The 27,669-nt window shown below is 39.8% G+C and overlaps 1 protein-coding gene across 2 annotated transcripts; it reads left to right on the top strand.

Moving 5' to 3' along the window:
• Nucleotides 1-27,669, top strand: SNAP25 (synaptosome associated protein 25). 2 transcript variants are annotated; one of them, XM_008500561.2, is made up of 7 exons: nucleotides 1-72; nucleotides 717-758; nucleotides 7,447-7,495; nucleotides 15,702-15,819; nucleotides 19,856-19,981; nucleotides 22,051-22,195; nucleotides 26,349-27,669. In XM_008500561.2, the coding sequence occupies exons 1-7, from the start codon at nucleotides 1-3 to the stop codon at nucleotides 26,415-26,417; spliced, it is 621 nt and encodes a 206-aa protein (XP_008498783.1). In that variant the 3' UTR covers nucleotides 26,418-27,669. The 2 variants fall into 2 exon arrangements, with proteins under 2 accessions (XP_008498783.1, XP_008498784.1); XM_008500562.1 differs by lacking the exon at nucleotides 15,702-15,819 and adding an exon at nucleotides 15,441-15,558.

Here is a 27,669-nt window from a genome sequence, read left to right as displayed (position 1 = left end):
ATGGCAGAAGACGCTGATATGCGCAATGAGTTGGAAGAAATGCAGCGGCGTGCTGACCAGCTCGCTGATGAAGTGAGACCAATAAGAACTAAACTGGAAACCTGGGCTTGGGGCTGGCGTGAGAGACACATCCTGAAATAGGAGCTGATCCGGCAAAGGATTTCTAAGGCTAATTCTGTTTTCTGTCAGCTTTGCACTGGAAGCAGAATTGGAAATTAAATGAGCTGGGGCAAAATGTAATGTCATGTTTAGTCTAGATTAAGATATTTATAGATTGGGAGTTTGATTTAGGTATTAGAGTCCACATCAATTTGACTGACCTCAGAGCTAAAAGCAGCAATTTAATATTTTCTGAGGATTCCTTCAATTTGCCAAACCTATTAAATGCTAAAAGTCACCAATTAGGTCTCTGAAAAGTCTTAGTTGAAAACCACAGACTTTATTTTTAAAGCGGAACGCCAGCTGTTCCAAGAACCACTGCTGCAAGGGTAGTGCAAAAGCCTTGGAGGTTGCAGCTGCCCTGAGATGCAGTGGGAGCTGCTGCACTAGGAAGCCATAACAGAGCTGAAGACATCACCAGTACCATGCTGAAGGCTTTATTGTAAGGGAAGGCAAAGAATGTAGAAAGAACATACTGTCAGCATGAGACTCCACATTAGTGTTGGAAGCTGTACCTTGCCAAATCTAAGTGTTTTTTCCTCTGTTTATTTTTTCAGTCCCTTGAGAGCACCCGTCGAATGCTGCAGCTTGTTGAAGAGGTAAGGAGTTGCATTTTATTTGCACTGCTGTTGCGGGCAAAAGTGATGGAGAGTCTGAGATTAGAGGTGTGTTTCTTTTTTAACACACATTGCTAGGGTACGGCCCTGGCTCTGTGTGCCACTCCATCCCTCCTTTTCCTTATACCTTTATGACGGTCATTCAAGACCCTCTGCCTTAGTTGCCAAGTGTCACATTGCAGATCAGCTGCTGTGGCACTGTTTTGCCCATACCCGAGTATGGGTCTCAGTACCACTGAGACAGGCTACTCAAGATGAACCAAGGAAACAGCCTCTGAAGGTGACCTGGAGTCAGGGACAAGTGGCTGAGCTTGCTGCAGAGCTCCTGGAGCCTCATGCCATACTGCTCTGATGGCCTTCCCATAACACTAAAGGTGGGGAAGGTGGGAAAGGCCCTTGGTCTGTTTGCCCTGTAATTTCTAAATATCTCCCTCTGCAGAAACACATGCAGCTATTTATAGACCTTCAGTCACTACAGTATGCAAGCAGCACTTCTTTATCTATCTCTGAAACATTCATGAGATATCCTAGGTTGACAGCTTTGGAAAGAGAAGTTCTCCATTTTTTCATGCTGCTAATGAAGGGGACCCAATCTCAGTCCTCACAGCAAATACATGTTATATCAGCTTGCAGGGATCACTCCCAGAAGGAAAAAACCTGATTTGGTCAGACTTCATTTCACTCTTTTCATAACAATGGTTTTAAAAGTCTGAAATTCATTAACTCAGTTCAGTTTCAAGTGTCCAGCAATCAGGTGGTAGAAAACTTTCCTCCCACCTGACAGGACATATTGTTTTCAGACACCATACATGTCTTGGCTCTGGAGCTGGTGACATTTTTAATCAGGGTTATCAGTACTGATAGTCCCAGTACTCCTGACAACCAGAATAGTCTCTAGCAGAGACAGCGGGAAGAAAATTACATCAGGTCCCATGTTCAGGAACAAGCACAAGCCCAGCCCTAGGCTTCATGGCCTTGAAATCAATCACAACTGTGGAGGTCAGTGGAGTCCAGTGGAAACAAAATCAAATTTCCATCTACAGATAGACAGCCAGATGGGTCATTGAACATAGTTTCTTCTCCACAAACACTTCAGATCTGGGCCCCTTACAAGCATGCCCTTGTCTCAAGAGCAACCTGTCTCTTTTTACTGCTCAGTTCCCTGGACAAGCCATCTCTAACCATCACTTTATGTAAACTATATGCTGGATGCAGGTCCTGCTGAAATCAATTCAACAACACAGGAGAGAGTCATATGGGCATCTCCACAGATGCAAAGCAGGAGAGCTTACTGCCCCAAAGTGCCTATGATCTAAAAAGACAAGGCAGATGATGAGTGGGAAGTAAGAGAAGTTATTTGCTCAGGGCCAAGCCATCAGTAAATATCAGCCCTGTCTCTCCCCAGCCATATTTTTGTGACCTATGCACAGCTTGAGTCTTCCTAACATATTGAACCAGCATATTGTGAATGCCACTGGAATTTCAGTATCAAATCACAGCAAATGGCAAAGTGGGAGGAGAAGTAAGACTGCTGAATTTACCAATGAATTTACATAGGACTCTAGTGCTTCGTGGAAGAGCTCGGCATCTCTCTGGACCTGGCTTTTATTCAGGTGCTACAATATCCTTGTGTCCAAATAGAGAAGTTTCTAAAACTAGCACTTAATAGTCAAGGGAATTCTTCTACAATGAGCTGAATATTATGTTTACTAATGTGGCTGCAGAAGACCTTTAAAATTCTTCTGTGGTCTAAACATTTGGTTGATTACTCTGACTACATTTCCTAGATACTTTTAAAAGCATGCAGCATATAGGCAGTGAGAGATTTTATACTGAAAAGACAAATGGTAAATGTCTTCGAAACTGAACTCGCACTGTTGTGATAAAAAAATTCTAAATAGACTCCCTTGCTTAGTAGAACCTGTTTAGTGGGTAGAGACAGAAAATATTCTTTCTCAGTGAAAGAATGCTTTTAACTCTGTTCTCTTGTTACAGCAAATCTGTTATTCGTTACTCAAGAAAAGGATTCCTCCATGTTTAAACATGATTACTGCATGCATATGTACGGATTTCTGCCATGCTTGGCTCTGCTCTGTTAGGTACTAGGAAAATACAAACAAACTTGGCTCCACTCTAGACACAGAAGTATACTGTCCACCCAGGGAAGGTCTATAGCAATAAAAGGCATCCTTAATGTTAAAATGTAGGTCATAGCTTGGGGGACAAAACTGATGTCTCCAAAAGACTATACCCTCCTTGCCCAGGAAAAGAGAGTTTGGAGGCTAAGCCCTGATGCTGTTATCAGGGAACATCAGCAAAGGAAATCAATTTTGTTACTACTTCTTCTTTTAACAACCCAGCTTTGCAAGAGGCTGATTGTTTCAATCCTAGTATAACAGGGGAAGCAAGAAGTGGAGAGAGGCTGTTGCAAAGCAGCCACTGTGCTTTGCCCTAAGGCAGCTGTGTACTGGGGTGGCAGACCACAAAAATCAGTTTGCCCTGTGGTGCCCAGTGTACCCATGCAGCTCAGTCACATCTACACTGACCAGTGCTCAGTTGAGCTACTCAGCTGCTCAGAGCAATAAATACATGTATTTTATGATGATGCTGTGCAATGTTTGGGCCAAAACATTAAACAAAAATGAACTGAGGCAGAAGAAGTGAGACTAATGAAAGTTTACTGCTGACCTTATTTTCTTGTTCAAGCTTTTTACTTCTGAGCCAACTTTATGAAATGCAGGCTAATACAAGCAAGGAAAAAAGCTGCAAGTCTATTACCATTGTCCAGTGGAACTGCCACAGCCTTTAAAAGAAATCAGTCATTGTAGGGTGGGGGAGGGGAAAGAAAAAATAAAATAAAAAAATTATTTCTAGCTATGATGCAGCAAGGGAAAAAATATCAACAAAATCAGTACTGCAGAAATCCCAGCAAGAAAGCACTTAGCAATGTGTACAGACAAAAGATGTATTTTGTACATTCAAATCCAGATAAGACTATCTTCCACTCTCATATGCTGGGGGGTTGGATTCAAGTCTGCAAACATATCATAGCTGAAATGGTAAGTTATAAACGTTTGGCAGCCTCATCATGCTGTTCTACACAGGATACTATGCATACAGTGTGCCATTTTACTAACTTCCTTCAATTGGGAATTGAGTCTCCTGTGACCTTATTGTAGTAAAATGTTCCTTAGATTGAAGAATAAAATAAAATAAAAAATTCTATTAATTAGTGAAAAGCTTGCAAAAGCTAATTTGAAAAACCTTTGACAACATTAGCTATCAGAACAGTTCTACTCAGAAAAGCATTTTAATCTGTGTAATTCCACAGAAATACATATGCCATTCCATGGAAATGGGCACATACTTCATGGAAAGAGTGTTGGACCCAACCAGGTGGCTTGCTGCATTCTAGACAGTAAAGCTTTGGGCTACTGGAAGGTTGAAGAACTTAGATTTTCATAAACTTTATGGGTTCTATATTTCATTTAACACCTCAACAAAAGCAATTCAAGCTGTGCCATTTTCCTCCACATGAAAGGTTTGCTGTACCGTGGCAATATCCAGCAGTCCAAATTCCCCTCTCAAGTTCAACAAGAAGACAAGAGAGTCAGGAGTAAATCTGGAGAGAGAAGGCTTTTACAGGTTTAAGAGGTGGATTAAAATTGCACGTGCTCAATGTAGAGTCCTATGAAAGATGATCTCTGGTCCACTTTTTGAGAGTCCTTATTTTGCTACAAACTAAACAGAGGGTTGCCTGTGCAATGACGGAGGGTCTTAAGAAATCCCTCCATTCACAGGAACAAAGAAAGGTTCTCTCTCTGGGGAAGGGAAAATATTCCATTGTCACACATTTTCATAACAAGAGGGACCTCACTAGTCCTACCCATTCATGGCTTCCCCCATAGGATCTCACTGATGTTGGTGAGCCCTGATGGGAACTCTTCCTGAGCCCTCAGGGCCAGAAAAATCAAAGTATGGTCAACAGGCCCCTACCATAACTCTTCTGGAAGCCTGTTATCAAGGCTTAATGATTAGTTGCTGTATAACACAGCTTTTGTCATTTCCTATTACACATTCTTTCAGCAACCCGTTTGAGTGTGTTTGTGATACTTCACTCCATTGAGACTAGCGGGAGTTTTTGTGATACTTTCAGTGCAAATAACTTAAACATTGTCTGTTTGGGCCCCAAACACACTTGTGTGGCACATTTCTTCCTCTATATTCCTTTAAATGAAGAGGTTTTGAAGTTGTCCGGGATGCCTCAGCCTGTTGTCACTGAGGGTCAGTAAATGAGTGTTCCTCTCCTGATCAGACATCTGGATGATAAGGTCATTTTTAGAACAGTTCTGTCTTAGAAATATGTTTACTTTAGAGCTGGCTAAAAGATCAATCACAATGGAAATGCTGAACTTTCAGGAAAGTCTGGATCTACTTAAATGCACAGATGCATTTTTTCTTTTAAATTAGCTTTATACAGGGATTTTTGTGTGTGTGTGTGTGAAAAATCTGAAAATTAATGCTTAATAGAAACTTGGAACAGGAGGAGATTGTCACTTGATGTCTGAATCACCTCTCCTCTTTACCAGTGAGCATCTTTTTATTAGGTTCAATGTGTTTTGGGTTAGACCTCAGATGCAGACAAGTATATTCAGTGCACACCCTTTAATATTTTAACATTAGTATTAACGATGTGCCAGGCTGCTTTTAAGAGACATGAAATTGCCTGATAAAATTAAATGGTGCTGATGGCCAGGTGAGTAAAAGAAAATTGCACCTCTTTTGCTCTGTGCAAGGATTTAATATGAAATACAGACCATAAGGACTAAATTCTGAATTTGTCTTTCAGCATAGGTCTTATTCAGGTCAGAGCTCTCCTTAGCTGCATTAAGGCAGCCTGCTCAGATGTTAAAAAATGCAGGAAAATAAGGTCTGGTGGTTAAGGAGCAGCAAACATTTTTCAGCCTGACCACTTCTGAGTCACTGAAAATCAACAGGTATCATACCACCAATAGTGCATTTTCTGAGTCCAATATTCAGAATGATTCCACATAAGACTGCACCATATTTCTTCAAAACCAAGATGATTCAGGACATAAACATTCTCCTTTTGTTTTCATGAGGCATGTTTTTTAAAATACATATAAGTCTTACAGGGTAAGCCATCCTTGGATATCAAGAGCATAGAAAGAGCACAATAAAAAGCTACTGCACATACAGAGCTTAGCAAATCTGATGCCTGCCCTACAGAAAATGTAAGGTCACTACAGGTGACCACAAGTGGCAGCCAGACTGACTTTACTGCTTTCAGAAGAAAAGCTGGGCAATGGCAGGGAACCTGGCAGTTGGGAGGAAAGATAATATGAAGTCCTTAATTTGCCACAAGGAGAGGGAAGATGGCCTGAAAAAGCAAAGGGGAAGGTCAGGACTCCAAGTTTCTGTTTCTCATCTTCCTGTGTAACTGCAGACATCTCCCCCGCTGTCTGGAAAATCTAAACTACCAACCTTATCTGCCTCACAGGGGCATGCATGGCTTTATGTTCACAAATGCAGCTGTATTACTGCTGCACGTGTCCAGGTAATTCCCCCAGCAAGCTGTCAGGCCACAGAGAACTTTGCTTCATCTGTTATTGAAATGCAACAGTCAGGAGATCACTCAGGCCATTAATTATTCAGACATTATCACTGCTCCAAGCAGGATGGAGCTGGTTTCTCCATTGTAATTAAAAAGGAGCTAATCTGATCTGCAATATAGCTTAGTATCGGAGCACCCAGAAACCCGAGCCACCTGATCACATCCCAGGGTGATGATAGTGCATGCAAAAGCTGCATTTGTGAAAGGTGCCCTGCTGCTGATTTAGACAGGTGGTATCTCTGAATTTCTCAGCTTTTCTTCCAGTCCTGTGTCCCACAAAGGTGGTGATAAGACTCCCATTAACCTTTGAGGGAACAGGGGTAGGATCAGCATGTTTTAAAAATCCTGCCTTCAAGCTTGACTCAAAGTTCATTGATGTTCAAGGTGTCTCTGCACTGAACTAAAAGCTGGCTCAAACACAAATCTATTAGATCTCCAAGCCAAAAAACAAAAAGAAAAACAAACAAACAAAAAAAGTCTTAATCCTATTAAATATTAGCCTGCTTTCAAATGGATTTCCTAAGTAGGCAAGCTTTCTGATTTCCGTGTTGCAAGGGCTATGTACAAACCACTATGTCTGTCTCCTTGCCAAATGTGTTTGCACCGTATCTATTGTCCTTGGGAATTTCTCCTGTGGGATGAACATACACCTGCAGTGTCAACACCCCAATCTTTCCTTCTGCTTCAGGGAACGTGGACATGAAGCCTCTCTTTTTAGAAATTACTCTAGTGTAAAGGCATTGTTCTAACCTCAAAGTCTAGGACTTGCTGTTTTCTGCAGTATCTCAATATTTCAGTGAATTTTGAAGGATTAATGGTACAATTGAAAGTACACAGTTCCTTCTACAGTGTCCAGGCACATAAGGTCTTTGGACTGTGCCACCAGCCTCTCATGACCTTGTAATCCTTTCACTGTTTTTCTTGCCTTCCTATGTTCCATATCTAGGGCTGAGTGTTCCCTCACTGATCTCTCTTTCTCTCTCTCTCTTTCTTCTCCCCCTCTCTCCTTCCCTTGCTACCACTATTGGGATGTAGAGTAAAGATGCTGGTATCAGGACTTTGGTTATGTTGGATGAGCAAGGAGGTAAGTTCAGATTGCTTCAGTAAGGAAGTATATAACCATTCTCAATGTACTGTACTAACTGTGTGCAACCCTAAGAAGAATGACCATAAAATATATGTGGTTGTGCATGCAAACCCCCAAACCTCTTTGCTTTTAGCTTCATTGTCTGACAGGAACCTACAATAACTGCGTAAGAGTCTGTACTTCTTTTGATCTGTTTCCCATTAATGTCAGAGATCTGCAGGCTGAACTCATCCAAGACATTTTATTTTTCAGCAAGCTTTAGATCAAGATGCAGATAGACAATGAAAAGATTTTCCTCCATAAGCATAAGATCCAACATTATTTATGCAGGTGCTATGTATTTTTCTCACCTGTTTTAGCCACATGTGAAAAGCATGCAATAAATGTATCCCAAGAGAAGGTAAAACAGATCTAGTTTGTGCAAAATTTGGTTGCTTTTTGTATAGAAAAATCAGTGGCGACAGCAGGCATTTAACTTCAAAAGCTGCAAGATTAGTGCATTACAATTGACTATAAAGGAGTTTTCAAGGTGACATGAGTCCATGTCTGTGGACGACAGCAACAAAAATGGAGCTAGATATATTTAATACATTCCAGGAAATTACATTTGATAATATCACAAAGAAGTAGGTAGCTTCCCTCCCACAACAAAACTAACAAGTCTCCATTTGCTGCAGACCCAGAGCACCAGCAAAAGGGTGTCCTCAAAGAGAAGTAAAACCAACAGAGCATAAATTTCTGCTACTCTATCTCAAACCAGGCCCCCAAAAGCCCTTTTTATATGTGGCATGAGACAAATGCTCTCTACAGAGGTAATGCTCCATTACTCATCAAGCCCATTCAATGGTTGTAGAAAATGGTACGGCACTGTTGGGAAATGGACTGCAGCACCTCACAGGCCCTTTGCTGTCTCTAGTGGCACTGTCTCTCTGGGACTAAAATGAATGAGAAGCAATACTAGGACCTAAACAGAAAGTAGTTTATCCTACTTGATTTTTAATGTGTGTCTCATTACTTCTCTCCCACTTCATCTTCCCTGTATGGAAGAGAATTTAAACTAATCAAATTTTGTCCCATCAACCTGCCTTGACAAGAAAAAAAACTGCAGAGAATATTTTCTTGTCATAATTTTTTTTTCTTAATACCCATAGTGGAAAAATTTCCACTGAATACAGAAGATCAGAAATTACTTATGTTGAAACAGGTATAGCACCTGTCTAAATAATTTGTTTTGTTTCAGAAGTGAATTATACAGACAAAATAAATCACACATGCTGTCAGAGAAAGTCTGTAAACACCCAGGTGTGTCTTGCAGTGTAATTCACAGGCAGATCAGCAGAAACTTAATGGTTCCTGTATCTTCCCTTGTGTTTAATCTTGGAAAAGTATGTTTCTGTTCTTTAACTTATTTTTTTCCACAGATTTCTGGGATTTTAAAATTGGTTTTAAACTTGAATTTTGTTTTTTACTTTGGAGCTCTGTGATTGCTAAACCCCAGTATGTAAAAGTTGTCCTGCTGATTCTCTAGTCATGCTAGGAAGAATGGTCTGCACGAGCCAAGGGGCTGAAACTAAACGCATTAACCTCTTTAGCATCCAAGGAATGGAGTATTAAACTTTATTGACAATGAAAACTGAAATCTATATTGCAGGGCCAGAGACAGTCAATATTTATAGGAAATAATCAGACGATTTAAAAGCCTCTTTAAATTGTTTCTGGTCACGCTGTAAGTGGTTCAGTAAATTTTGCTTATGACTATACACCATGGGTTTCTCGAGGAAAAGCCTGACATTGCTACAAACCCTGGAAATATTGTAACTGCTATACTATCCTAAATGTTTAATTAAGTTATGTCCATTTTAGCCATATGTAGCTGTAATAATTCCTCATTTATATTTTTCTTTATTTTAGTAATGAAGTATTTATTTTGTTATTGAGCAAAATACACTAATGATGACTTTGAACTCTCTGTAATTAGTGCAATATGTGAAACTTATGGATGTCTCAGCAGATTATCAGATTAAGGAAATCATTTGCTAACACTGCCATGTGATCTCTTTTCAGCTGACTGCACAACTCACTTAAGATTATTAGGTGTTAAATATACAAAAAACATGACATTGATCTTTCCAGTGGGCAGCAAGTAGAATATCTGATCTCTGCAGTTACTTGAAGCTGTTTCTAAGCTTCCTGACAAAATATCCTGCTTTGTAGTTAAACAAACCTTACAAAGAAAACTTCTTTGAGCCAATCTCAACCTAAAAAATGTAAAGCAGATCACATTTTCTGATATCAATTAGCAGAAGTCTTTGGGATCATAAAAGAAGTCAATGTAATTTTACAACAGTAGGCATTTATAAAATAAATCCCATCTGGCTAGCTCCTGTTGCCCTAATGCTTAGCACAGAGATGTGGAGCTTCACAAGAGCTTTCATTACTCTTGTTTCACAGAGGGTGGGAATGGCACAAGAACTAGAGATCTCCAGTGCCCTTTGAAGTCACTGGGAATCTGAATGGGCTTTTGGAGCAGTTCCTCTGCAATAACAAGGATTATAATTTTTTGAGACAGATATTGTCACCCAGACCAACTCACTTCTTCCCCCAGGAAGCCCACAGGAAGACTAAGAAGTTAGATTCTCCTTGTTGAGGTTTTTTCCATCAGGAGAATGCTTACATCTTTTTAAACCTGTCCTGTACATAATGGTTTAAACTAAAAGTTTTACATTTTACACTAAAATTTGATGCTGGAAAGGATTATTGAGCAGTGGCAATTGCTCATTAAACATGGCTTTGAAAGATGCTAGCTTAGAAAAAGTGTTAACAGTTGGATGCAACTTGGTTCTATGCAAAGAGTAGAAATTAAACCAATAGCACAAGCCGAGGATATGAAGATAAACCTGAATTGCAGACCTAGCAGGGGTCCCAGAGCAGTAGCTCTCTTCCTGCAAAGGAAACTCCCAACACCTGCGAGTATCAGCAGGCAGAGAGATTTGGATCTTCAAAACCTCTTTTTTTGCATGATCTCCTCATGCAGTTTATTACAGAGGAATTTTTATCTTGTATTCAAAACTGGGTGGAGGGAAGAAACTTCTCATAACAACATTATCAGCACAGCCATTTTTCATACAAGGTAAGATAAAGGAATATCCACAGCACTGATAAGCCACAAAGCAAAATGACAGTGGAATAGAAATATTCTCTCTTCACCACAGCAACAGCAGATGCACAACCAGCAATACCATTGTAAAGAAGGAGCAGTTTAATTTACCCAGAAGCTCTGTACTTTAGGTGAAGTTGAAATATGGGTATAAAATTTTGGAATAACAGGGCAACCCCCACAAGCAAAAGTGTTTACACCATGCAGTGGAGCCCATGCAAGCTGACATCTACTGGCTTTACATGAGTTGCAAGTCTTAGTTTTATATAAATTATGACTGGCTGTCTTCATGATGCTGGAGAAATAATGGTAGTAAAGATAATTACCATTCTTTACCATCAGAGAGCAAAACTAATGCTCCTTGTGCAAGCCCCTTCCCAGCTTATCTGCTAGTCAACAACTACCACAAAAATTGATAGGTAGTGAGATGCCAAAAGCAGTAGAGGCACTCCACCAACACCTAAGTGCTCAGGTGATCACAGTCAGAAATAGTTTGCTAATTAGTGGGAAAAAATAGTATCAATTATATTGAAAGCATAGTGCAGGACAAAAGACAACCTCCCCCCCAAGAGCAGGTTGTGCCTTGTCTACTGATATTTTTTGTACAGCTACATGCAGGTTCACAAGCATGCCCTGCCAGCTTTCTTTCACTCCTACCTGTGCTCAGAAAAGCCTTTCAGAGTGGAGCTAGGTCAAGACTCAGGATCTCTGAGAAAATTGTCCTAGAATACTCCTCTCTGACAACATTCTGCTTTGTGGAAAACGGGATCACTGAGTATCATTGGAAATACTTAATCTGCTGACTCTCTTTTAAACTCAGCCCTCTTGTACGCAACTATATTTAGAGTGTGGTTTTAGATATATATATATATATTTTATTTTTTTTTTTGTCTACAATTAAAATCATCCTTGGTAGAAATTGCTTCACTGCACAAAAGAGTAAGATCCCTTTTCCACAGGCATTTAACTGATATTTAAACACAAGCCCCAGATCCTGGGCTCTAGTCATGGAACATTTGTTATAATTACAAATGGGGTTGCAATGGTGGAGGAACACCACATTTTCCCTGTCCTGGTCCTGCATCTAACGCTGTGTTAAGATGCTTTTGCAGCTGTATTTGCTCAAAACACAAGAGTAGATGAGGCAGACTCTTGCTAAAACTTCCCTCTCCCAGCCACTTCCCCAGATCAGTCCCAGAGTGATCTTGTGGAAGATCCTGCAAAAGATCCACTGGCAAAGGGCCACAATGCTACAGTAAAACTAACAGGACTACCTTAAGGTCCCTCATTTTCCTATGGTTTTAAAACAGAAATAATTCACAAATATATTGATACAGGTAAAAAAATATCCTTGTTTGTATCCTAAGATATGCCATCAGTTTGTTGTAAGGTCTGGAAGTCAATATATTGCCACTATGTTTAAATCAAAGTGACCGGCTCTGGCACAAAGAGTTCTAAATATACACAAAAGGCTAATGATTAGAAGAACTTCCTGCTAAAAACAAAAGAAAGAAATCTCAATGAAACATACCTCTGATATGTATTCTGCTTCCAGACAATTGTATCTATCATATATGGTATGTAAACATATATAGATGCAGTATTTTCTAAAAAATACTGCAGCAAAGTATCTACAGATGTTTAAACGTCGACCTTTATGTGTTTCTCTAAATGGGAGGTAAAGTACATGATGTTTTATAGGTGTGAATTTGTATAACTTCATGGCAGTATATGCTATCATCCTGTCTTCCCTAAAACCTTTAATAGAAAATACAAAGTTGGAATAGGGATGATATGTGAAAAGAGATATTAAATTTACCTTTTGGTAGGCATCTGATTTCTTATTAGCAGTGATTAATTCCTGGCCAGATTTTAGTATGTTAAATCAAAACAAATCCAAAGTGACCCCATTCATTTAATCCCTCTATAATATTTATGCCTCAGTAATTGTGATTAGACTCAAGAATTTATCTCCTGGACTATGGGAACAGATTTCTGACAGGTATAAATTGGTGTTGTTCCACACAGCCAGCAAAACTAGGCCAGTTTAAACCAGTTAACAATCCAGCCCACTACATTAACAACTAGTGACTGGTTTTAGGAGTAGAAGTCAGCTGTATAGACTTCTAGGCTACAAATACAACAGTAGGCTTTTTACACTGATAAGGTTTCCTTTAATGGAAGATAAATTAGTTGTGGGTTCCACTTCTATTCAGAAACAGGACAGGATTCATACACAGATCCTAAGGCAGGATAAAATAAGTCAGGTTCCTAGAGTAAGCCATGATATATATGAAAATCTTTGAGTCATGTCAAGTGTACTTTTCAATTAGCACTCATTTATTCTGGCAGAATAGTAAACAGAGAAAGAACGTTTAAAAGGTCCTACTATATACCTGGCTTCAGAGAACATGCATCTGAGGAAGGAAATATGCTTACATCCAAAGCCACCAGTGGTACAAGGGCCAGGCCTAATCACTGCAGTCTTATAGTGGCCATCCAAGGTTAGAGAAATACAGGCAGCAAAATCAGTGGATGAAAAGTCACTACCTCTTTCCCCTTCCAGTGTCCCAGAGCACATGAGACAACAGAACAGCTTTTTTTCTTTTTTTTTTTTTTAATTGAGAGGTCTGAAAACCAGCTGAGCCCTGCAGACACCTCTGCAGTATGTGGGCATGCGAGAGAAATTTAGCAATTCCCATTACACTGCATGGATGAGCATAAAAGCCAGCTCACACTCCCACAGCTACTTCCCAGACCAAGAAAGAGTATTGCCTAACCACGCAGGCAGGGCTCTGAGCTGGGGAGGAGCAGGAGCAGTTGGAGGAATCTCACCTTCTACCACACTTCAGACTCATATTTCTGAAGAGATTGACACTTTCTGGTCAATGTGGCTACAGGTGGGAACCAAAGCTTGTACTAAAGCCTCTCAACCTAAATGTAAAGTTACAACATGCATTAAAACAATCCAACCTTGTATTTCTTGGCTCAGCAGCTTACCTGGTAGAACATGTACAATGGGTCTCTCAGGTTTCCTTATTAGCTTCTCAATCCTTTGCTCAGGTTATATGTGCCTCTTTTAGAGGACACTGCTAGGTAACTCTGATCCTCTAAATGCATCCTTGGATTTGGCATCAATAACACCTGTGGAATCAGGGGATAGGCAGGTACAGCTGAGGAGAATGAGATCTGATTGCTGAAGAGCAGATGCAGCTGGCAATACTGACATGGCAACTCCCCTTCTCAAAGCCCAGCCTCACACAAGGATTAAACAAAAAGCACAGGCTCAGTATTTGAATTATTTCAGCTTGAATTATTTAGGCCAGGATTTTCAAGGCCCTCTAGGGCTGATATGCCCAATACTCATTAAAATTAATTAAATAAAATTAATTTTAATGGAACTTGGGTATCCAAATCCCTTAGAAAGCTTTGAAAATGTAAACCTCAATTGTTATTAAAAACCCAAGTAAGAAATTAGGCCTATTCATGTTCCCAAAGAAGTCAAGAGGAGTTTTGTACTGATGTCAAAATGCACTTTTTAAATTTCCTTTCCTCTCAGTCTAATTCTGTGTTTATATTTTTCTATTCAATATGGGGACTAGGAATGTGTTTGTGTTTTACTGGGATTGCTTTACTTTATCTCTGTAAAAACAGTCACAGTTTTTCCTGGGTTGAAATGCCACTCCAAGTAGCTTTCTCATTTAGGGTAATACTTATTTGGGTTTATCCTTCATGAAACAAATGATGAGGCTTTCCACCCATATGAAATTGCTGTTACTGCACTCCAGACTCTACATAAGAGCCCTGACCTCACTGGATCTGTATCTGATACATCAGCAGAGGATCCATTCCTACATTTTTTTGTTCTGGCATTCTGTTCCTCTAGACCATCTTTCCAGCTTTAATCCTGCAGTAATTAATACCTCATTTTTTTCTAAGCTACCAAGTCACTAAGAAAACTATAAGAAAACATGAATCTTCACCCAGTGCTTGACTTTGTAAGATTCTTTGGGGAGAGAGACAATGAATGTTACACCTAGTGGTCCTCTTCCAGTGACCATCAGGCTTCTGTGCTGGTTGTAATTCCTCTTCATTCACTGAGGTTACTCCTCATTTGTAGCATCTACACTAGAAAGAAAACCAGCCCTGGGGCTGCATTCAGATTAGAAATTAATATCCAATGTAGACCAGAGTGTCAGGTCACAGTTCCCTCAGCCTCTGGCAAAAGGAATATTTGGATATGCTCGCTCGCTACATCTCTGGTACCATTACTGCCAGCTGTCCCACTAATCAGTTACCCACTAATCGAAGGAATTACTTTATCCAAAATCACCTGATTCCAAGGGATTTGTAAGTGTAAGTAGCTGAAGTATTTTCCATGGAAGGACAGCTTTTCTCACATATTAACACACATAAATGCAAAATAATAACATGTAATCTTTCTTTCTCTCGGATGTCATTGGTGTCTTAGTAAGTGGATGTATTGTATTATCTTTCTGGACCTTAAACTTTATAACCCTTCCTTTCTACATCATTACATCTCATTTAAATGACTATATTTCAAACATCTTCCTCCTTTGTTTTACTCTTCTCATATTAACAAAAAGCATGTTTGACATCCAGCGCAGCATATAGCCTTCCAACAATGCATCCCCTCAGATTAATGCATTGTAATGTCATTATTAATTCAGTTCTACATGGTCATTTTTCATGTTCTGTTGAAGACAAAAGCAAACAAACAAAAATACAATTCATTCCACACTGTCATCCCTTTGTCCTGACCAGAACAACTCGATCGTGTTGAAGAAGGCATGAACCATATCAACCAAGACATGAAGGAGGCCGAGAAAAATTTAAAAGATTTAGGGAAATGCTGTGGCCTTTTCATATGTCCTTGTAACAAGTAGGTACTGGGTACCGGCTCTGCTATGTGGTGTCCAGTTTTTTTTTTTTGTCACAGTGAATGTCTGAAGTTTTTGTCTTTTTTTTCTTTGTCCTTTTCCATCCGCTTCATTCTGTGGGGATAAAATACTTGTGTTTAATCAGAACAACTGGAACGCATCGAAGAGGGAATGGACCAAATCAATAAGGACATGAAAGAAGCAGAAAAGAATTTGACGGACCTAGGAAAATTCTGTGGTCTTTGTGTCTGTCCATGTAACAAGTAGGTGCTGCCTGCCTCATCTCTCTGAGCACTTAAGGCTGATTCCAAAGGCCTTGTGAAGCTCATCCTTGCTAGGCACATGGACAGGATGAGCATGTGGCATGCAGAAAGAACAATTCTGGTACAAATGCATTCATCTCATAGCACAGACAACTGACTGGGAATTACTGTAGATGCATTAAAATCAGGCATACTGCAGTGAAAGCTTCACTGTTGACACCTATTAATGGTAAAAGTTTCAACATTTTACACAAAGTGTACCGAGTGGTTACATTTTCCAGCAAACAAAAACACTTGGGCTACCTTATTCCTGGAGACCCTAAATTTTGAAATATGTTTTCCCAAAGAAGTTCAATAAATGAAGCAAAAATACTGAAAACAAAAACAAAACCAAAAAACCCACCAACAACCAAACCCAGCAACCAAACGAACAAAAAACCCTAGAAGAGGTCATAATGGACATTACTTAAAATTATGGATGAAATTAAGACATTGTTCAACAGAAAGAGTCTGTGATGAGGTCTTGAAAGAGACATGCTTCACAATTGGAACTCAACTTGAAATGGTTTTCATCCTGTCATACGCAACAAATTTGACAAAACCTGAGCACATCAAATTTCTCTCATTTTGGTAACACGTACACTAAGCAGAAATGTTGAAATGCATCAAATTTGCTTGCATGCCATCACACTTGAATGAAACCATCCTCCAAGTAATGCAAAGCTTTGTTTTCAGTGCCAATTGACAGTGCAATGTGTGGTTCTGTGGGTGTAGGAAATCAGGCACAAAGTAGACCAACCCAAAGTCCTCAAGAAATGGCAAATCCAGCATGCAGTGAGTAGGCACACAGCCAGGTTATAGTGAAAAGATTCATAAATGCTTGGCCAGAGATGGTGTGGGAAACAAGGCAGAGCGCAGTGGTTCTGTAATATTATACTCACTTTCTGAGTGGCACAGACACTTGCTTCTCAGCCAGGTGTTGATCTTGTTGTGATTATCAAGACCAAATGAAAGACAGCTGTTATAGAGTTCAGTGGGTATTTTGCCAGAAATCAGAAAGGTAGGACTGGGTTTCTGCCTTATCAGTCATATTTATTTTGAAGGTAATGCCCTTGGGACACAATGCAGGTAGTGCCTTAGCTTAAAAAAAAAAAAAAAAATTAGTTTGCTTCTGCATACCAAGACACAAGTACTTTGCTGGGGTAAATGTATTGCCTAGAATATATATATACATACTATTGCCTTGGTGTGCAGAACGTAAGAGGAGCAAGTAGGACACAAAGCCTTTTTCAGTCATACTGCCTTAAACTGGCATCAGCTCTGATGAAGGCTTTAGCCCTACTGTCTTGCACCAGAAGACCTAGTGCTGAAGAGCTGAAGGTACAAGATCACGAATCAGAAACTCTACATCTCCCACACTCTAAATGCTGTTGCAACTTAAAGAAGAACACTGTCTTGGCTTGCTCCTCCTGGAGAAAGCTGGCATAATGCCTACATCAAAAGTTCACTCTTTAAGTATATAAAAAAATCAATATATTTTGCAGGAATTGCCATTTTTTAGAACAGCTTTAATATGCTGTGTTGTGGGAAAGACTGCTATAAATTGACAGTCAGATCCATGGCATGGATGGGGTTAGCACTTGACATGTGGCCTTAAATCATTTACCACTTCACTATGGTTGCAGGGTCATTAGATCAATAGATTCAAACCCAAGAATTACTGAACACATTCAATGTGAGAGACATTCATTTTTAAAGGTGTCTCTTCCCTCCTTCAAGGCAGTATTCTGACCTTCACAGTCTGCAGCCAGATTTCACAAACTAGCATTACTCATTAGTCATTGTGTTTAGAAACAGAGTATGGATGAACAGTGCTTTTAAGGACTGTTCCTTGAATCCTATGCCAGGACTCAAATGAAACAAATAAGATGATATTCTGAGAAGTGGAGTGTAGGAGGGAGAGAAATCCATCCAGTTCTAGATATCAGTATCACTATCATCCCCTAATGCTCCACTGGCTGGTGGTAAATTAGTGACATATATTTCAAATGAACCATTCCACACATAATTATACTCTGCTACTTGTAAATACACCTCCATGAGCCTTACCAAAGTGTATGGTTTCATCCTACATTCTTAGGAGACCCAAAATGTCCATGTCATGAAACTTTCACCAGATTGCATTCAAAAGGACAACTGCTATTGACTGTGAGCAGATCCAGACTTCGTTTGTTGACTTTAATGTGAAGTCCACAAGAAACTGGAGCTCAAGCTGTGGTTGTAGAAAATAATTCACCTCAAACAGAGACTGTCTCACTCTCAAAGTTGCACAGGTCTAAAGAACAGGCCAAAATCTGTAAATGTATGTTCAGAAAGAGAAATCTCATTTAATTTACTTTCACTCATTTGTAGAAAGCTCTTGTATAGATTTAGATAACTTATTAAAAACAAATATTAAGAACAAATCAGCCAACCATCTTTTTAAGTCTTCACAGATTTTAATAGGAAATAAGCAACAAAACAGATGAGTAGGAAAGATCCTCTTTTCATCTACCTTTCAATTCTATATTGAAGCATGCAACACATCTTCAGGCTCAATAGAAGTCAAGCTGCTTCAGGGGGCATGGAGAGAACATTACACAAGGGAGGGTTTATTGTGTCCTTTCCTCAGTCCCCAAGAAGCACATTCAGTTTCTCAACAAAAATCCAAGCCACACAGCTGATAATGTGACTGACAAGTGAAGAACAGGGAGACCATGGTGGTTTGCAGTTCTCAACAGCTTTGTTGGAAACTGCACCATTTCCGGAATAAAATCAAGAATCTATACCTTCAGTAGTCACACACTCACACTTTCCCTGCCAACCCCAATGACAACAACCCTAAATATGCTGCACATGCTAATCTGCCACTGAAGGTATGCCTGAATTTTAATTTTCTATGCATGGCAGCTCAGTCAAAAATGGTTCTCTGAAAGCTGATGTGTCATAAACAGCTAGCATAACAAGTCACTAGGCTATTTCAAAGTCCTGTGGTTTAAAGCTCCTGAAGGAAGTGATGATCCATTTTTGCCTGTGTCTTGCTTATTGTGAAGGCTGTTACTGCTGATGCATTAAGAGTATGATGAACTACTGGGGCAACTGTGCTTAGTGAGAATGCTTCACTTCTTATTCATGCCTGTAGCTGGTGCATGAAGAAAAATGTAGAAAAATTTCCCTTTCTGATGCTAGATTGCTTGTATCTCTTCTTTTCTCCTGCACTCATTTCACTTCTGCCTATTTTACTTTTTGTCTCTGTGGAAAAAGGTTTGTACATCAACTGTCGATGTATGATTACTATTTTCAAGTACCGATATATTATCTCAAAATCTAATGAACCCTATGAATTTTATGACAAAATCATCCCCTAATGACCTTGGTAAAGGTTAGTGGCTTTAAATGCCTATTTTGCCACATACATGTTAAAAAATATCAACAGAAACCCCATCTTCTGCATGATAAAATATTTAAATCTAGCCAACGCTCTAAGAGGGTGTGTTGCTGTGATATGATGTACACACTATACTTGGCAGTTCTGTTTTTATGTCTGTCCTCCAGTATGTTCTCTGTGTTTGATGTCAAAATGTATGTCACTGAAATGAAATGTTTTCTATTTATCTGTATTTCTTCTCTGTATTTCTTTTTCTTTCTCTCTTTCTCTCTCTCTCTTTTTTTCTTTTTTTCTTTCTGAAGACTAAGTCAACATCCAAAAATCTGTGTGCAGTGTTGTAGACATGACAACTGCAATTCACCCTATTGGAAACAAAATGTCTGACCATCACAGTTGTTGTGGCAGTAAAAAAACCTCAACAAAACAAAACAAAACAAAAAACCAAACCAAACCAAACCCCTCCTTTTACTCAGGGTTATGATATATCGGTATACAATTAATGACCCTCTATCTGAAAACTCATTTGCTTGATTCAGCTTTTAGCTTGGAGTATTTTGCATTTGTCCTTGTCCACTTGATGCTTTGTTACTCATCGTCTTTTTTGCGTAGGCTTAAATCAAGTGATGCTTACAAAAAAGCCTGGGGCAATAATCAGGATGGTGTCGTAGCCAGCCAGCCTGCACGTGTTGTAGATGAACGGGAGCAGATGGCCATCAGTGGTGGCTTTATCCGCAGGTGAGCCTTTTTATCCACTGTTTTCTCTCTATTCTCCTCCTCACTGATATATTTAGATTTCTTCCATATGGTCATGAGTTCTGTGATGCTCGTTAACTCCTTCAGTGGCACTGGGTAATGTGATGGAGCCAGTTTTTTACTGAGTCATGGGTGCTCAGATTTAGGTCGATGGTGGTTAAGAGAGGTGCTAAAGGCTTACTGCCTCCACTAACTGCCCCTGGCCTTGTAGGTGCTTGCCTGGCCTAGAGCAAAGGATGTTTATTTTGCTGAAACTCCTGGCAAAAACTGTTTTAGCCCTGAGAACCAGAAGATGCTTGAAATTGTGGCCCCAAACCTTCCTCTTTGAGACTGCCCAGATTTGGGCAATAATAAAATAGAAATTCTATTTATTTACTTCTCAGCAGCAGTGTGAGGACTGTCACCGCCAGTCAGCACCGTCCTCTGTGCTCCAGCTTCCTGGCATGAACACTGGATGTCATTAATGACTGTTGTCAAATGCCTGAGGAATTAAGTGTTAGATAAGTACTAGCTTAGTGTTATTAGGTCTCAAGGTACATAGTGCTCATTATCCATCCTTGCCAGAAGATGCACCACAGCCTCAGGCACCCCTTCCTTCACTTTCAGATGAAGGCACGGAGCCAAGCACAGAATCTGAAGCACACTTTTAACTACAGGTACACCTCATCCCTGTCATGACTGTCCAGAAAACCTCACTGAACTGGGAATTATACACCATTCCTCAGCTGCTGTAAATCCACAACCATGGAGAAACACTGATGCTTCAGTAGTGGCAACCTCCCTGCATTTAAATGAAATGTAATTTGAAACACACAGCTATACTAATGGAAACCAGACTGCAAACTTTCAGCGACACATAGGGACCCAGCAATAAGTACATACTGATTACAGTGCTTGTAGAGCATGTATTTAGATGACAATACTATCAGCTGAGCGGATAAAAGCATACCAGTAGGCAAAGCTTTGATCTGTGAAGATTAGGGACACTGGATTAATAAGTAATTATCTTCCCCAAAACTATTATCCACTTATTTTTTTGGCTGCTGGGATAAAGGGAAAGCAGTTTGATAGAAACAATGCTGTCATGCAATCTGGAGCGTGGGATGGAGTTGCCATTTAAGTTTGCTGGGTCTGCCATTCACTTTTTTTGTTTTTTATTTCTGGATGGCAGCCTCACCAAAACAAAGGCTAAGGCATGGGAACAGCATAGCAGTAAAGAAAGTTATGCTGCACCATAACTGTTCTGCAAAGAGCCTGTAGCACCCTCTTGGCACCCACATGAACAAAATAGGTAGGCTCAGAGTGATTTTCTGAGTGGGATCCACAGACCTTGCTTTTCCCAGTGCCAATCACCACATGCCTCTCCAGTCACTGGAGAGTTGAACTGATCCTTGGCTAAAAGCACAAGTCTTTTCTTCTAAAAACCAAGCAACTGAAAAAGATGGGGCTAAGAACAAAAGACAAAGGATCTTTACTAAAGCCAGTAAATCTGAGAGAAGCTGCTTCTGCAATTTATCAGAAATACACTTAATTGAATAGGATGTTAGGCCAGGATTTTTCCAGCTGAAGCAGCTCTTCCCCAAAATTTCAGTGAACCCCAAACATAAGAAAACTGAACAATATCCGTTATCCATATAGTTTAAGGAGGAGAGCTGGTATAGCTCAATTCCACCACCCTCCAGCATTTCCCACTCATGGATCCTAATGGAGCACCCTTTCATTCTTTCTTTGAGAAGGATCATCAGGAGCAGAGAGGTGTAGTATATGGTACAGTCAAGCTCAGACAGCAATACTTCTAGAAGCAGCCGACACAACCAGTACAAATGGAGCAGTGATGAACTCAGGCAATTAAATCCAATATCCAAAAATTAAGCAGGTATTGTGGTTTTTCAGGCTAGCTACTTATTAATTCTTTTTCTTCAAAGCTGTGTATAGCAGCATGCTCTTCAGGTGACAAGCGACGGAGGATGCAGGGGAGGTTTTGGGTGAATCAGAGTTTCAGGGGGAACCTCCTCTCTCCCTGCTTCAAATAATTGCTTTTTTGCTCCCAGGGTAACAAACGATGCTCGGGAAAATGAAATGGATGAGAACCTCGAGCAGGTCAGTGGCATCATTGGCAACTTACGTCACATGGCCCTGGACATGGGCAATGAGATCGACACACAGAATCGCCAGATTGACAGGATCATGGAGAAGGTAAGAGCTGACATTTCTAAGAGGACCCCAAAAGGGGCTGTGCTTTCCCTTCTGCAAGGACAGGCTGTGCATGCTGCACTTTCTCTTCAGCTCAGAGAAAGACAAGGGACAGAAATAGCTGCTAGAGTTCTTCTCTCTTCTCCCTCTAAAACTTTGAGACAAAGCAAAGTTTCCTGCTGTGGATCTTTAGTAACTTTCAGTTCAGGTCAGGTTGAACCCACACTGTTGGGTTCACCAGACTAGAGCTGGTGAGGAGATGGCTTAGAACAAATCAAGGTTCCCTCTACAACAGCTTTGGGAAAGGAGAAATGCCCTGATCTGTGCAGAACCATAGGGCCTGGTTCTGAATGCACTTACACTTCCTGGCAAGTTTTAAGCTTTCCTGTACTTTTCTTTCCTTGAAAATTCCATAAGCAATAGAGAATTGGATCACCTGTTTGGAAGACCTGTCACAAAAAGAGGATGGGGAAGGCTTTGCTGTGTGGTAACCACGCAGACAGTCTTGTGCTGCTTGCTTGTAACCACCTTAGGACAGAGATTTCCCGGCTCCATCAGTGTGTGTGTGTGTATATACATATATATATATATATATAAACAAATATAAAAATAACTAAGGCTCAGCATTCCTATTGCAAAATTATCTAAAGAAGCAGATAGCAGTTCCAGTACCAGACCTGCACTGCAGATTTCTGAAGCAGATAGCAGCACCCACCATGCCTGGCTGGGAGCTCACTGCCATCCTCAGATCCCAAGATCTGCAAGCCATCTGCAATGTATGCTGGCAAAGATCCAGGCACAGCCAGGCTGAAGAGATGTAAGAGGCTATATCTTCCTCTGGTGTTAAAATAAATACAACACTCAACTTCAGCTGAGATTTACACCACCCGAGGATCTAACCCAAGGACTTATATGGGCTGCTTAGAGTTAATGCTGACCTTAAGTGGTAGAGCTTGTACTCTTGAGCCTTTTTACACGTGCAAACCTTCTCACATGAGCAGGATTCCCACACCTATTTTTCATGTCAATTAACTACAACAAAGCCTAGTGAAAAACAATTAAATACTGCACTGAGGGATACACTCAGAAAGCTTTCCTTACTGAAGTTTGATTCCAGAGAGAACTGAGTGAAGTATACACTTCCCTAAAGGTGGGAAACTCGTCTCTTACAGTGGCACGGTAGAGAACATGGCTTTGCATTCATCACATTTTTGTTTTAAAAAGCTGCTACTGTTAGTTTGACTGCATAGTTTTACTGTGATGCCATTCTGTAACATTTCATATTTCTGGGGAAAATAAGAGTATGGGGTGGGGGAAGGATTTACTGCTGTTATTCATATGAGAATCTCTAGAAAGCAGTACACTAACTATATGACAAGAAGGGACTGGAAGATTATACAGAATACATCATAAATATCTTTAAATAAGAACTCTAGGACATATGTTATTTTCTCAGAGTAAACATGAGGACATGCACTCATGACATTACACAATGCAAGGAGATCTCCCTGTGGAAGGCTCTGTGGATAGAAATCAGCTGTGTCATATCTGTGCCTATAGGATACTATCACTAGGTGCAGCAAGCCTAACAAGCCACTGTTCTCCTCTCAGCTCAGGCTTGCAGACATCTGGATTTTGAAGAAATTGCCCAGTCCTTTGTGCACGTGAAGCACAAAATCATGTGCACGTGGGCCAAATCTCTAGGCAGTACATGCTGAGAGCAGTTGGCTAACTGAGAGACTGGCCTTCCATGTCTCTGAGGTCTTCTTGCAGAGTTTGGCATTTCACACAACCATAGAAAAACAAAATTGCTAGCCAATGGGATTCATTAAATCCAGCCTTGAAGGCAGGACTCTTTAGGTAGAGTCCTTGGCTAAAGACCACATTTCTGAGAGGGAGACCTCCAGCGTACACAGAGAAGCTGTCATGAAAGCAGCACAGAACCAAGACAGTCTTCAGTCAGTGAAAAAATGCCACACTTTTCAGAGTAAGGACATGTAGTGATGAGATACTAGAAAAAGGAAACCAATATATTAGGAAAACCCTCTGTAAAAGACAGAAATTATTGTCAGTTGGGTAATACTGAACCCTCAAATGCATACACATCCATTTTGCAATACAATACGCAACAGGTCATCATCCCTAGCTAGCGGTGGGCATTGCTGGGGCTGTTTTCTTTTGCTGACCAGCTGGAGCACTGTGCATTTGATCACTTATGATGATTATTAGAGTCACCTTTGGCTGGCACATTTCACAAAAGCTGCATCACTGCATCACTTCGCAAAAGGGGTGCATTACAAAGCTAACTCAAGTGCTCCTAAAGCATTTATGTTAAACTGGATGCAAGCATCCAAACCAGAGCAATCTCGTAGTTGAGACATGTAATCTGATCTACCCACAGTAATCAGAAGAGCAATGAATGAAAGGCTTTATCTTTCCCACAGATCAAAGAGAAAGGGACAAAAACTAAAACGATGATGCAATGAGTAGGGCAAATTGCAAATTGCAGGGAAGACCCTGACCATAAAATGAGCCACAAATAGGAGGCTGTGAGGAAAAGCAGGAAGGGCTCAAAACATTCTTCCCTAACTTAGGTGGAAAGGTCTTCACAAAGACTCTCACTAGTTTTAATGCAACATCATGGAGGAGTTAGACTTCAGTATGCTTACTTAGGAACATTTAGTTTAATGAATACTCAAGCAATATTCCTGTGTTTCATGACAAACATGATTGCTTTCAAAACTGTTAAATTATTTTACACAAAACTGTACTGTAGTGGACAAGGTCAATATCATGGCTAAAATAAAGAACTGTGAGTTATAGTGAATAGTGATGCATATTTACATGTGTTGAGGATCTGGCTCATGCTACTGTTCTAAAAATATACATCTATGTATAATTTGCCAAAATAATTATGTAGAAAAGCCCAAGATATTTAGGACTGGGTTTTTATTGCACACCACTATGATCCTTTTAAAGGATTTAAAATGTATGTAGGAAAGTTGCTTCACCCTTGTCTTTGCAAACTCCAGATTTAAAATAAATCTGTACAATTGGCTATGCCCCCAGAGATGCAGGAACAATCATCAAATCTAACAAAATGCAGCCCTCAAACCACAGAATTTGATATCTGAGTTCATAATTTTAAAGCAGTAACCCAGTTCTCACCTTTCCCACAGGTCTGATTCTGAAAATTGAAAATATTTTCTATCTGGTCCCTCTGCTAGCATAAGTTGGCATAGCAACATGGTCTTGAATGGAGATTTGCCAAGTTTTGTTAGCTAAAACAATGTCTTTAGTCTCCAAAACTAACTTCTGCAGAGCTACAGAAAGCCATGGTCAAAGTGTCTTCCCACTCAAAGAGAACTCCTAAACCACCCAAGTGGTGCTTTTTTATTAATGTCATTTGATAAGCATGGCAAGTGTTACCCTATATAAGACAGCGAAGTTAACAGTTCAGCCTATACTGGACTAAATTCTAGTGTACTTGCTTCAAATAAGGCAGAATCCCTGCCTTTTCTTAATTCCTGGTTATGCTGCTGACGAATGAGAGAGGTTACTCTGTCTTGTAACTGCACTGGTGCATTTTGTTGAGAGAAAGGAAAGCTAGCATCACCCCTAACAATTCCTTTCACATGTAGAGCAAAAAGATCCAGAGTGATGTATTTTCAAATGAAATTATCTTTGCCAGCATTCCCTCTATCAGATGATCTAGCTTCCCTGCTCCAGTGAATTTTAGTTTTGATTGCATGCCTTGTGATCTATATTACAACAGAGTCTAGGTCCACTGAATCTCAGAGAGCACTGAGCCTTTCACCAGTGAAATCCACGTGCACGTTGTCAGTTCTCATCCTGTCATCTGTACCACTAGCACTACCCATAGCACCAGCTACAGATCTGGTATAGCATTTGCAGTTCAGTGAAGCTGAATACACACTTAAAAGCTCTGCTCAAAGGATTCCTGAAGTGTCACAAAACCAGCAAATAAGTCATTTTCTTTTGAGTCTGTAGCACCACTAAAAAAAGGTCAGGTCTCCAGTATTTTCAGGTTTCTTTTTTTACCTGACCTAGCCAGAACCAGAGAAGTGTCCACTGAGCATTGAAGATGTTCTCTTTCTGCCCTGTATTCATGTTTCTTTCCTTTGTGTTTTCCTAGGCTGATTCCAACAAAACCAGGATTGATGAAGCCAACCAGCGTGCAACAAAGATGCTGGGCAGTGGTTAAATGCAGTGAAGTGCATTTCCTTTTAGTGCTGTCCAACAGGGCAGCACCTTCATGCTTTTATCATGGTATTTACCTACTAGGTTTGCACACATGCACATATCAGCCCCATTGTAAATGTTGTCCTGTGTAGTTTGTCAGCTTTCCAAAAATGATACTTGTAATTATTTTTTTCTAGATATCTTTCTTTCCAAAGGTTGTACATAGTGCTGATTTGATGGCTATAGCTCACTATGATGTTTCTGGGATTTTTCCTTTCCTTGTTTCTGTTTTGGATTCCTTTTCTTTTTGTTCCCTCTCCTCATTATTTTTTTTTTAATGATGTTTGCTGAATGACAACACTGTTGGAATGCTAAACGTGCTGTTAACCTCTAAATATACAGTATTGTTCTTGTAAAACTGTGACATTCCACAGAGCTACTGCCATGCTCCTGTCTTTGGGTATCATGATGTTTAAGCACTTAAACCTGCTGTCTTCGGTTCTTCATTGCCATTATCTGTTGTTATGATTTCATGATTAGACAATGTGGAATTATATTACTATAACAAGCATTGCACTAAAAAGTGATGTGATTTATGCATTTATGCATGAGGAATAAATAGACTTTTAGACTCCTACTTAAACAAGAATTTTCCCATGGCAGTAGCACACCAACAATGACAACAAAAGCATGCTCAGTATTCGGACTCTTTTGGGACTATGTTATACCAGCAAGTTTGCAGTCGTGCCACTTTTTTCTTGTTGATATATATATATAGTTATTAATCATGATCATTTTTTTTTAATTATGAAAAAAAGAGGGATTTGGCACTCACCACTTAGCCATTGCCAGCAAAATAAAAGCTTGGCTGAAAATATGTCAAAGACAAAAAGAAATAAGTGTAATATATTTGGTTTGTCTGCTGCTTTTGAAGATTATCTTTTGGAGGAGACAACTACCATATGAAATGGTGCAAAAGAAATGTAATTTTTATAAGGCTCTCTCTTACTAGTCGCTATCCCCATGTGGTTTGTTACCAGTACAGTTCTCTGTTGCTTACCTAGAGCTATGCACACCAAATCGCTGAGATGTTTAGTAGCTAACTTAATTAAAAAATAATAAAAAAACCTAAATGAATGAACTCTAGATAAACTGTGAGATAAATATAATTTACAGCATGTAATATGAAATTCCTTATGTCTCCTGTCAGTTTGTGAAGTGATTGACATTTTGTAGCTAGTTTAAAAATTATTAAAAATTATAGATCTCAGAAT

The sequence above is a fragment of the Calypte anna genome, chromosome 3, assembly GCF_003957555.1.
Source record: "Calypte anna isolate BGI_N300 chromosome 3, bCalAnn1_v1.p, whole genome shotgun sequence".
Classification (NCBI taxonomy): Eukaryota; Metazoa; Chordata; class Aves; order Apodiformes; family Trochilidae; genus Calypte; species Calypte anna.
Note: the sequence above shows the minus strand (reverse complement) of the source record. Positions and strands in the feature narration are given on the sequence as shown.

What these genes read in the sequence shown, in the direction of transcription:
- SNAP25 (XM_008500561.2), top strand. Translation starts at nt 1, where the DNA reads ATGGCAGAAGACGCTGATATGCGCAATGAGTTGGAAGAAATGCAGCGG. An exon ending in TGCTGCAGCTTGTTGAAGAG is followed by an intron (nt 759 to 7,446) that starts GTAAGGAGTTGC and finishes ATTGGGATGTAG; the next exon opens with AGTAAAGATGCTGGTATCAG. An exon ending in TATGTTGGATGAGCAAGGAG is followed by an intron (nt 7,496 to 15,701) that starts GTAAGTTCAGAT and finishes GTGTTTAATCAG; the next exon opens with AACAACTGGAACGCATCGAA.